The sequence below is a fragment of the Salvelinus namaycush genome, chromosome 8, assembly GCF_016432855.1.
Source record: "Salvelinus namaycush isolate Seneca chromosome 8, SaNama_1.0, whole genome shotgun sequence".
NCBI lineage: Eukaryota > Metazoa > Chordata > Actinopteri > Salmoniformes > Salmonidae > Salvelinus > Salvelinus namaycush.
The window spans coordinates 6,582,223-6,595,258 of record NC_052314.1 but is presented as its reverse complement, the minus strand read 5'-3'; the positions used below and the strand labels follow the sequence as shown (position 1 = coordinate 6,595,258).

Here is a 13,036-nt window from a genome sequence, read left to right as displayed (position 1 = left end):
CTTGGCCCCACTCACAAGGTCGGGCCCCTTTAAACAACTATGTAACGTGCTGATTGTCGAAGATATGGGACCGATTTTGACATTAATAATATATAGTATTTAGCAGACTTCTTTAAATCCAAAGTGACATAGTGCTGTGTGCATTCAGTTCACATATGGGTGGTCCCGGGAATCTAACCCACTATCATGGCATTGCAAGCACCATGCTCTACCAACTGAGAAACAGACGACCATTTTGTATTTATTAAATTATCCCCATTAGCTGCTGCCAAGACAGCAACTACTCTTCCTGGGGTCCCGCAAAATTATGGCAGTAAAAACATTACAATAAATTCATTACAGAATCCACAACACACTTAAGTGTGTGCCCTCAGGCCCATACTCCACTACCACATATCTACAACGCAAAATCCATGTGAACGTGTGTGTAGTGCGTATGTTATCATGTGTGTCTACTGTATGCATGTGTCTGTGCCTATGCTTGTGTTACTATTTGTTTATTCATTTAACCTTTAATTAGGCAAGTCAGTTAAGAACAAATTCTTATTTACATCTATTGAGCAAAAAGCTTTTAAAAATTAAAACCCATCCTCCACTCTCTCATTTGTAAATGGATTTTATGGCATCTGCTAGCCTTTGTACGGACAGACAGTCTGGCTCTCCACCTTTAATGACATCTGACCCTGAGACTAAGGAGGAAAACTAGTCTATAGGCTGCAGTAAAAGATGAAAGGGAATTAAAGCATTTGAGGCAGACCTTAATCCAGGATACTATCCTAGTACTACACCCATCCAACTCAAAAAACACCTTTAAATGTACTTATCTCACTGAGGGACAAGTTTCAATTAAACCAGAGGTAAGGGGGAAGTATCTTTCTTTAATGTTTCTTAACTGGATTGAACACAGAAGGAAAATCAGAAAGATGTAATATTCTAAACAAATCCTCTCACCTCCACCACCATCTTTAATGACAACTGACACTAGGACCAAAGGGGAAGACAATTCTATAGGGTGCAGTAAAGATGAAAAAGAAATGGAATGGTTCAAATTACAGGGGGTCTGGGTAGTGGATACATGACCTTGGGGGGGCGGCTAAAATAATGTAAGAATGGATTACTCCCTTCAAAAAGAACAAGTAAAAGATTGACGTCAGGCACCTCTAAAGAAATCCGCACCGCACTCATTATCTTACACCACACCCAGGTAAAAGTCGCCCCCACACCCAGGTAAAAGTCGCCCCCACACCCAGGTAAAAGTCGCCCCCACACCCAGGTAAAAGTCGCCCCCACACCCAGGTAAAAGTCGCCCCCACACCCAGGTAAAAGTCGCCACCACACCCAGGTAAAAGTCGCCCCCACACCCAGGTAAAAGTCGCCCCCACACCCAGGTAAAAGTCGCCCCCACACCCAGGTAAAAGTCGCCCCCACACCCAGGTAAAAGTCGCCACCACACCCAGGTAAAAGTCGCCCCCACACCCAGGTAAAAGTCGCCCCCACACCCAGGTAAAAGTCGCCCCCACACCCAGGTAAAAGTCGCCCCCACACCCAGGTAAAAGTCGCCCCCACACCCAGCTAACTCAAAGTTTAATAAAGTGTTTCTCAGTCTATGTCCATCCTTTTGTTAGTTCTTGGAGGTTTGTTACTGAAATACCTTTAATGCAGGGAAACAATGCGTTTTACCTCATTTCTATCAGCATGTTAAGTGTGCAACCAGATGGAGAAACAAAACAACTCTAGATCACCTTTACTCCACACACAGAGACGCGTACAAAGCTCTCCCTCGCCCTCCATTTGGCAAATCTGACCATAAAAATATCCTCCTGATTACATGCAAAAACTAAAGCAGGAAGTACCAGTGACTCAGTCTATAAAAAAGCAGATGCTAAGCTACAGGACTGTTTTGCTAGCACAGACTGGAATATGTTCCAGGATTCTTCTGATGGCATTGAGGAGTACACCACATCAGTCACTGGATTCATCAATAAGTGCATTGATGAAGTCGTCCCGAAAAGTGACTGTACGTACATACCCTAACCAGAAGCCATGGATTACAGGCAACATCCGCACTGAGCTAAAGGGTAGAGCTGCTGCTTTCAAGGAGCAGGACTCTAACCCGGAAGCTTATAAGAATGGATGACAAAGGAACACCTATGTGAGAATGATGTTCATTGACTACAGCTCAGCGTTCAACACCATAGTGCCCTCAAAGCTCATCAATAAGCTAAGGACCCTGGGACTAAACACCCCTCTACAACTGGATCCTGGACTTCCTAACAGGCAACCCCAGGTGGTAAGGGTAGGCAACAGCACGTCTGCTACACTGATCCTCAACACGGGGGCCCCTCAGAGGTGCGTGCTCAGTCCCCTCCTGTACTCCCTGTTCACTCATGACTGCATGGCCAGGCACGACTAACACCATCATTAAGTTTGCCGATGACAACAGTGGTAGGCCTGATCACTAACAACGACGAGACGGACTATAGGGAGGAGGTCAGAGACCTGGCCGTGTGGTGCCAGGACAACAACCTCTCCCTCAACGTGATCAAGAGAAAGGAGATGATTGTGGACTACAGGAAAAGGAGGACGGAGCACGCCCCCATTCTCATCGACGGGTGGAGCAGGTTGAGAGCTTCAAGTTCCTTGGTGTCCACATCACCAACAAACTAACATGGTCCAAGCACACCAAGAGAGTTGTGAAGAGGGCACGACAAAACCTATTCCCCCTCAGGAGACTGAAAATATTTGGCATGGGTCCTCAGATCCTCAAAAAAGTTCTACAGCTGCACCATCGAGAGCATCCTGACTGGTTGCATCACTGCCTGGTATAGCAACTGCTAATCATTTTATCATCTTCATCAGTATTTACTGATACTTACAGTTGCAGTTGCTAGCTAGCTTGCTTTGGCTCACATTAGCTATTAGCTGTGTACAAGCCCAGGGGATTGTTTGAAAGAGAAACTCACATCTACTACTATGAGAGTGTACAGTCGTGGCCAAAAGTTATGAGAGTGACACAAATAATAATTTTGAAAAAAGTCTGCTGCCTCAGTGTGTATGATGGAAATTTGCATATACTCCAGAATGTTATGAAAAGTGATCAGATGAATTGCAATTCATTGCAAAGTCCCTCTTTGCCATGCAAATTAATTGAATCCCCCAAAAACATTTCCACTGCATTTCAGCCCTGCCACAAAAGGACCAGCTGACATGTCACTGATTCCCTCGTCGTGTTGACGAGGGCAAGGCTGGAGATCACTCTGTCATGTTGATTGAGTTCGAATAACAGACTGGAAGCTTCAAAAGGAGGGTGGTGCTTGGAATCATTGCTCTTCCTCTGTCAATCATACTTACCTGCAAGGAAACACGTGCCGCTATCATTGCTTTGCACAAAAAGGGCTTCACAGGCAAGGATATTGCTGCCAGTAAGATTCTACCTAAATCAACCATTTATCGGATCATCAAGAACTTCAAGGAGAGCGGTTTAATTGTTGTATAGAAGGCTTCAGGGCACCCAAGAAAGTCCAGCAAGTGCCAGGACCGTCTCCTAAAGTTGATTCAGCAGCTGGATTGGGGCACCACCAGTACAGAGCTTGCTCAGGAATGGCAGCAGGCAGGAGTGAGTGCATCTGCACGCACAGTGAGGTGAAGACTTTTGGAGGATGGCCTGGTGTGAAGAAGGGCAGCAAAGAAGCCACTTCTCTCCAGGAAAAACATCAGGGACAGACTATATTCTGCAAAAGGTACATAGATTGGACTGCTGAGCACTGGGGTAAAGTCATTTTCTCTGATGAATCCCCTTTCCGATTGTTTGGGGCATCCGGAAAAAGCTTGTCCGGAGAAGACAAGGTGATCGCTACCATCAGTCCTGTGTCATGCCAACAGTAAAGCATGCTGAGACCATTCATGTGTGGAGTTGCTTCTCAGCCAAGGGAGTGTGCTCACTCACAATTTTGCCTAAGAACACAGCCATGAATAAAGAAGGGTACCAACACATCCTCCGAGAGCAACTTCTCCCAACCATCCAGGAACAGTTTGGTGACAAACAATGCCTTTTCTAGCACGATGGAGCACCTTGCCATAAGGCAAAAGTGATAACTAAGTGGCTCGGGGAACAAAACATCAATATTTTGGGTCCATGGCCAGGAAACTCCCCAGACCTTAATCCCTTTGAGAACTTGTGGTCAATCCTCATGAGGCGGGTGGACAAACAAAAACCCACAAATTCTGACAAACTCCAACCATTGATTATGCCATAATGGGCTGCCATCAGTCAGGATGTGGCCCAGAAGTTAATTGACAGCATAACAGGGCGGATTGCAGAGGTCTTGAAAAAGAAGGGTCAACACTGCAAATATTGACTCTTTGCATCAACTTCATGTAATTGTCAATAAAAGCCTTTGACACTTATGAAATGCTTGTAATTATACTTCAGTATTCCATAGTAACATCTGACAAAAATATCTAAAGACACTGAGGCAGCAAACTTTGTGAAAATTAATATTTGTGTAGATTTTCAAAACTTTTGGCCACGACTGTACTCCCTTATTTCTGCTTATCATCACGTGTTATAAAATGACAACAATGCCTTGCTAGCTGACTTACTTCTCCATTGTCGAAGCACAGTTTCCTGAAGCATTCTGCCCTGTTCTGAAAGAACTCCCTGGGTGTACCATCATGCTGTGGATGTTTGGTCAGGACATGTCGTTATATTAACTTGTTCCCTTTGACTCATTACTAAGCACTTCCCCGCACATAACACATTGTGGGCGCCCCTCGTTATTTCTCAAAGTTTGTATAAAACCAAGAGAGAGAAACTCATTGCTGTATTTACGTTTCATGATGATTGAGCTCAGTCAGAACTTGTGGCTAGCTTGAGTCAATTTGATGACAGCGGTGAGTGATGGCGAGTGGGAATGACAAGTCAGTGGCTGACAGCGCATCATCTGCTGCTGAACGACAGCGGTGGAGCGTGTAGCGTGTGTCGCGGAGGGATCTTCAGGAAAACGGCAGGAAAAAAATAGTCGGTAAACCGCGAAACACACGGGCATCTCCCACTCCCACAGCTGCCAAACTGTTGCTAAGCAGAGACTGTTGCTAAGCAGAGACTGTTGCTAAGCAGAGAGCGCACTGAACAGTGAGCACAGTTGCACTTGGCCAAATCAATTCCAGTAATCAATGAAATAGTTATACATTTACTCTGAAACGTTGCGGCCCACCATTAACAGGTCCGCGACCCACACTTTAAGAAAGGCTGCTCTAATTAAATGGATACCCAGACTACTTGCACTACTCAGTTACCTCGACTAACCGGTGCCTCCGCACATTGACTTTGTTATCAACCTACCGGGGTGTTTAAAAACACTACAGGTACAAGATCATCCACATGTATCGATCACATTTTTACTAATACTGTTGAACTTTGTTCTAAAGCTGTATCGGTACCCATTGGATGCAGTAATCACAATATAGTGGCTATATCCAGGAAAGCCAAAGTTCCAACAGCTGGGCCTAAAATAGTGTATAAGAGATCATACAAAAGATTTTGCTGTGACTCTTACGTGGATGATGTTAAAAATATTTGTTGGTCTGATGTGATTAATGAGGAGCATCCAGACACTGCACTTATTGTATTTATGAAATTGCTTCTTCCAATTATTGATACACATGCACCTGTTAACAGTTCTAACAGTCAGTTTCTTAAGGCTCCATGGATTGATGAGGAATTGAAAAACTGTATGGTTCAAAGAGATGGGGCAAAAGGAGTGGCTAATAAGTCTGAATGCACATCTGACTGGCTGACTTACTGCAAATTGAGGAATTTTGTGTGAAAAAAAGAATAAACTTTATTATGAAGCTAAGATCAATGATATAAAGAAAGATGGAAAAAAACTTGAGTACTTTAAATGAAAATATGGGCAGAAAGACAAATTCAACACCATCTTTCATCGAATCAGATGGCTTATTCATCACAAAACCATTTGATGTTGCCAATTATTTTAATGATTATTTCATTGGCAAAGTGGGCAAACTTAGGCAGGAAATACCCACGACAAACAGTGAGAAATTATATTCATGTATAAAAAAACAATGAAAGAATAGCCATGCAAGCTTGAATTTTGTCACGTTAGTGTGGGAGATGTTGAAAAATAATTGTTCACGATCAATAATGACAAGCCTCCTGCCATTGAAAACTTAGATGGAAAGCTACTGAGGATGGTAGCTGCCTCTATAGCCACTCCTATCTGTCATATCTTTAATCTGAGCCGAGAGGAAAGTCTTTGTCCTCAGGCCTGGAACGAAGCCAAAGTAATTCCGCTACCCAAGAGTGGTAAAGTGGCCTTTACTGGTTCTAACAGCAGACCTATAAGCTTGCTGCCAGCTCTTAGCAACCTGTTGGAAAAAAATTGTGTTTGACCAAATACAATGCTATTTCTCTGTAAACAAATTAACAACAGACTTTCAGCATGCTTACAGAGAAGGGCACTCAGCATGTACTGCACTGACACAAATGACTTATGATTGGTTGAAAGACATTGATAATAAGAAGATTGTGGGAGCTGTACTGTTAGATTTCAGTGAGCCTTTGATATTATGGACCATAACCGGTTGTTAAAAAAAACTTGTGTTATGGCTTGTCAACCTCTGCCATATCGTGGATTCAGAGCTATGTATTCAATAGAACCCTTCAATAAAGGGTTTTCTTTAATGGCAGCTCTCTAGGCCCTCTACTCTTTTCTATTTTTACCAATGACCTGCCACTGGCATTAAACAAAGCATGTGTCCATGTATGCTGATGATTCAACCATATACGCATCGCAACCACAGCTAGTGAAGTCACTGAAACCCTTAACAAAGAGTTGCAGTCTGTTTTGGAATGGGTGGCCAGTAATAAACTGGTCCTGAACATCACTAAAACTAAGAGTATTGTATTTGGTAGAAATCATTCCTTAAGTACTAGACCTCAGCTGATTCTGGTAATAAATGGTGTGGCTGTTGAACAAGTTGAGGAGACTAAATTACTTGGCGTTTACTTAGATTGTAAACTGTCATGGTCAAAACATATAGATTCAATGGTTGCAAAGATGGGGAGAGGTCTGGCCATAATAAAGAGATGCTCCGTTTTTTTTGACACCACACTCCACAAAGCAAGTCCTGCAGGCTCTAGTTTTGACTAATCTTGATTATTGTCCAGTCGTGTGGTCCAGTGCTGCAAGGAAAGACCTAGTTAAGCTGCAGCTGGCCCAGAACAGAGCTGCACGTTTTGCTCTTAATTATAATCAGAGGGCTAATATTAATACTATGCATGTCAGTCTCTCTTGGCTATGAGTTGAGGAGAGACTGACTGTATCACTTCATTTTATAAGAAACATTAATGTGTTGAAAATCTCAAATTATTTGCATAGTCAACTTACACACACACTTATCCCACCAGACATGCCACCAGGGGTCTTTTCATAGTCCCCAAATCCAGAACAAATTCAAGAAAACATACAGTATTATACATAGCACTTATTGCATGGAACTTCCATCTCATATTGCTCAAATGAACAGCAAACCTGGTTTCAAAAAACAGATAAAGCAACACCACACGGCACCACTCCCCTATTTGACCTAGATAGTTTGTGTGTATGTATTGATATGTAGGCTACGTGTGCCTTTTTAAAAATCAATCAATCAAATGTATTTATAAAGCCTTTCTTACATCAGCTGATATCTCAAAGAGCTGTACAGAAACCCAGCCTAAAACCCCAAACAGCAAGCAATGCAGGTGTAGAAGCACGGTGGCTAGGAAAAACTCCCTAGAAAGGCCAGAACCTAAGAAGAAACCTAGAGAGGAACCAGGCTATGAGGTGTGGCCAGTCCTCTTCTGGCTGTGCCGGGTGGAGATTATAACAGAACATGGCCAAGATGTATGTATGTAGATCTGTCCTTGAGCTGTTCTTGTCTAATTATGTTCTGTATAATGTTTCATGTTTTGTGTGGACCCCAGGAAGAGTAGCTGCTGGCTAATGGGGATCCTAATTAAAATATCAAATACCGGTACCCCCTGCATATAGCCTCGCTATTGTTATTTTACTGCTGCTCTTTAATTATTTGTTACTTTACATTTCTTATTTTTTTAGGTATTTTTCTTAACTGCATTGTTGATTCAGGGCTTGTAGGTAAGCATTTCACTGTAAGATCTACACCTGTTGTGTTCGGCGCATGTGACAAATACAATTTGATTTGATTGCCACCCCCCCCCAAAAAAATGTATTTGGTGTCATATTCATCCACAAATACTAGTCTCCCACTTTATGGCCTATCACATCTCACTCTGAACCAGCTGCTTCCAGTAGTTCCCATTCATTCAACAGTGTCTTGGACAGAGGCCAAGGCTACTTAGCTCTGCCAAGAACCCTTCTGTGTGAAGAGTGTGGAGGGTACCCTCCCAAACAGCACCCTATTCCCTATATAGTGCACTACTTTTGACCAGAGTCCATGTAGAAAGTAGTGCACTATATAAGGTATAGGGTGACATTTGGGACGTAAACAAGAAGAAGTCACACTAGCCGAAAGGAGAAGGTGGGAAAACCCCTGGAGCGTCCGGCTGAATAAACTCCCCTCCTGTTGGGCTAGTGGCCAGGAAGACACGATGACAAAGAAGAAAGTGGGAAAATAACCTCCTCTCCCCTTCCTGTTAGGCTAGCTGCCGGGAGAACACAGTTCTCTGTGCTCTCTGCCTGACCTCTACATGTGAAGAAACAGGAAGCAGAAGCAGTGCAGGCTGTCTGTGTGCTACAAGCAATGCCAAAGTCATGAGTTCATGTCCAATAAGGATCACACCCCTACTAAAAAACGCATTAATCTCAGTGTGCTGGCCAGCTATTCCATTTATGTTAACAGCTCATCAAGAGAATATAAAAATGTAGGCTTTATGCAATCACTCTAGTCTACCAAGTCATTTTGGATAAAAACACAGTTTTGCTAAAGTGGGACATTGTATGTTACTATATTATTTTAGCAGCAGGAGCAGAGATGGCCGTGTGCCAGTGTTCGGGTCCTTGACTCTCAGTGTGAGTGGGTCAACAGAGAGCAAGGAGGGATGGAAACAAAACAACAGAAAAAGAAGAAGAAAAAAAGATGGCCCTTCCTCCTCCCCTCACTGTGAAGCATCATACAAGTTTCATATGGAGCCAGTCATTAAAAGTGACTGCATACCACTTCGCAGTAGGCAAACAGTAGATAATAGCCTGTTTTTACATAGAACTGCTGTGATCAATGGAGGGAAAAAAAAGAAGAAAAAAAAACTCCATGAACACTTTTGTAACATGGTAAAGTGTGTGGATTCAATATTATGTCTGCTGCTGGGCTGTTTGCTGCACATGGGACACCTAATGCTAATTTCTCGGTAAAGCATACACACCACCAGTGTCTTCGTGGTTTAGGCTACCCATTCCCCGTAGAGACCCAGTCCCCGTAGAGACCCAGTCCCCGTAGAGACCCAGTCCCCGTAGAGACCCATTCCCCGTAGAGACCCAGTCGCCGTAGAGACCCAGTCGCCGTAGAGACCCAGTCCCCGTAGAGACCCATTCCAATGTTCTTCAAGTGGAAGTAGATCACACTCCTGGCTTTTGGAATGTAAAATCTTACCACAAAACATTTATATAGTGTAAGGGGTTGAAGGGTGAAATACAACTTACTTGTTTGTATGGTCCATCATCAAAGCTCCAATCTCCAAATCCATTGGATGATGTGAAGGGGTGTTGTTCTGTGGTAGACTGCTCCTTCTCCTCAGACTCTTGCTTTAGATTCATAGGAAGGGAAGCGGCGCTGTGTTGAGCAGCCGCTGACGGAGAGGTCGAATACAGAGGAAAAGAAGATAAGGAACTATCCTGTTGGAGTGGAGACATCTTTGTCATGTGGCCACCATCATCATCCTCCTCACTGTTCTCTTCTTCATATGCCATCCTTTCTTCTTCCTCATCTTCTTCCTCTGACCCTTCACCTCCCAGTTCCTCTTCTCCGTTCTCCCTATGCACAACACGTTGAGTGTTGCTGTTACTACCACCAGCCTCGGTCTGTTGCTGACCCATCTGAGGGGTCCTTCCTGTCCCGGTTCCTTCCACCCGTTTGCCCAGGAAGGCAGAGTCCAGGGGGACTCCAGTGTTCCGGGTCGCAGTTACGTGTTTAATGAACATCATTTGAGCCTGGCGGAGGTGTTTCTCCTGCCGGTCCATCTCCAGCTTGGCCTCCTGTTGTCTCTGGAGCTGCTCCATCACAGCCTCTAGTCTGACACCAACAGGGCTACCCAGACCCAGACCCCCCCCAGCCTCCTGCGATAGGTTGGGCTGTAGGGAGACGAAAGGAACGAAATGTAGAGAGTAAATATATTGTAAACAGATATCTTATTTTTCCCCCACAGATGTAAGGAAGTAAAAATATTGTACAAAAAAGATACATTATGGAATTTATAGACTAGAGATAAACAATGTACACACAGATACATTGTAGAGGCCATCATTTTAAATAACAATTTGTTCTTAACTGACTTGCCTAGTTAAATAAATGTTCAATTTAAAAATATATATATATATATAATAATTAAGATTTTCCCCAAAGATAGAATATCTTATTTGTATAGTTATGTAGTTTATGGCTGGGTGTTACAGGGGTGTAAGCTTTTTCTATATGTGGGGTTCTGGGTAGCCAGCAGATCCAACCTGCTTGGTTACAGCTGCACCAGGGTCGGACAGCATTCCTATGTATATTAAGACAGGGTTTCCCAAACTCGTCCCTGCCCCCCTGAGTGCACATTTTGGTGTTTGCCCCAAGCACTACACAGACAATTCAAAGAATCAAAGCTTGATGATGAGTTGGTTATTTGAATCAGCTGTGTAGTGCTAGAGCAAAATAAATAAAGAATAGCACAATATGTGTCTCTGAAGATGTTCCTCAATCCAAGGATGAGAAATGCATTGTCACACCGTAAAGATTAAACTGCTAGCTTAAATATAGCACATTTGGAATAATGGGCCAATTCAGATTCCAATGCATATCTCATCCCTGGATTGAGGTACATTTTCCTAGCCATATCTCACAATGGCTACTCAATGTCTTAATGTACACAGGAATGCTGTCTGCCCCTAGTGCAGCCAGTAAGCAAGCAGGACGGATCTGCTGGCTAGGGTTCTGCTGCTTCAACCACTCCACTTCAGAATTTTACCTACACAATGTATGGCCAGCTGTTAACATATAGGTCTATAAGTTAACCTGAAAGAAAATGGCGGCAGTGGAAGAGTCAACACCGTTTCTATAATTGACTTTTCTTTTCAGCATGTTCCAAGTTATTTAAAAACCGTGCAAGGGGAGGCATGTTTTGTTTGATAAACAGGGGCAGTTACCTACCACACGGTATTATGCCCAATAAGACATCAAAAGGGAAAATATGATTAATTTAATATTATTTATTAAACCAAATTGGTTAGATAAAATAGGCCCCTATCGAAATGACCGTTAGTACAGTCCCCAATTATGTTTTGTTTTTTTATAAATAGGATGCACTGGCACGTGGATGGCTCAAACAAACTTATTGTTGAGAAAAATACATCTCACGCCTGGTCTAAATTACATTTAAACAATGCCAACAGATTAATTTACAATTATGATTGATCTACAAAGTATTATAAAGGTGAATGGAAGACATGTCGTCGAATGTTTATTTCACGAGATTTCATCGACAACAATGTATCAATCTACAACTTTCCAAAAGGTGATATCTTCTGCTCCGTGGTGATGGTAAAGCAAACATGACGTGTACAACAGTCGCCTAGTTTTCCAAAGTAGTGCCTCAATCATGTTTAAACACGTATAGGAATAAGGTAAACAATTCGCCGACCAGGTAACAAAATGTCGTCCCATCATGGTTTATAAAATATTAGTTTCAAAAGTGTAAAACTACATATCACTTTCACGATTGTTGCCCAATTTGTTACAGTATCTAACTAAATGGGGCACGGTGCCAAAGGAAACCGTCAGTCAGCAGCGAACTGACTCGGATCGAAACTCACCATTTGCGATTTCGAGTTTTCCATCCTCCCCTCAGCTTCCCAATTTAACCTTCTTTTCCACTCGTTCTCTCTCCTACGTAAATCAGTTTATATGCCAATATAGTTTATTATGATAAACTTTCGGTTGAAATCCATATAACGGTTGTGATAGGAAGATTGGCGAGGCCAGTGTAGGGTAAATGCCGGGCCTCACCTCCCTGACCGCAGCCTGAACATAAAAAACCCACCCTAGTCTTGATTGTCTTTGCCTGTATAGGTTAGTAGTCTACTACACCCCCACAGTAACAAGAGAAGGCCCGCCCTACTTGAAAAGTGGTGCCTCTTCGTTTGCAACATTATGGTGTTGGTCAATTCTTACCACAGTGCTCCTCAGAAAGCAAAGTGAAATACTTTTCACTATGAATAGTATTTATAGAATAAATGACGCAACTGTAGCCTGCTATGTGAAGCTGTTTTTCATAGTATAGTTTATATCCAACTAACCAACACCGTCAACAATACATGTATCTATGGGTGATCAACGTATTTTGTACGTGTGGCAGGGTTAGTTGCGTTCCCACTTGACTCTGCAGAAATATGTATTCAATGTTTATGTATTCCTATTGGTTGGTTGAATTTACATATCAAAAAGGTGTTATGCCATTGGTCATGCTTGCAGATTAGGGGAGATCGCGAACATAAATTCTTCCCCGTCTGATATTGACATGCATGCAGTCGGTCACGTTCTGAAATACTGTATTATATTCGCATATTTACAATGTGTATGAATTCACTATGTACATGTCCTGATGTTTATATGTATGGTACCTGTTAGGTGTTGGGGGCGTCCTGAGATGTGCTTTTTGTATGTTATTGCTGTAAGAGCGAGTTAGCTTAGCATGCTGTAATTGTAATGGTCACATTAGCTCCCTGCTAATTCAGTTATTTCCATGCCAACAGACTAATCTACAACCATCAACATACTGTTGCCCCGCTCATCTAACGTG

General features: G+C 42.8%; 1 protein-coding gene across 1 annotated transcript in view; it reads right to left on the bottom strand.

Annotated features, from left to right (window-relative positions):
• LOC120052343 (AT-rich interactive domain-containing protein 3B-like) overlaps positions 1-12,276 on the bottom strand; it is a 31,475-nt gene extending 19,199 nt beyond the window's left edge. The window contains exons 1-2 of the mRNA XM_038999196.1: positions 12,051-12,276; positions 9,684-10,331 (exon numbers count right to left, since the gene is read on the bottom strand). Of these exons, the coding sequence (XP_038855124.1) occupies positions 9,684-10,331; positions 12,051-12,074 (672 nt within the window). The 5' untranslated portion in view covers positions 12,075-12,276. The remainder of the gene's footprint in view (positions 1-9,683; positions 10,332-12,050) is intronic.
• Between the last annotated feature and the right edge of the window lie 760 nt (positions 12,277-13,036).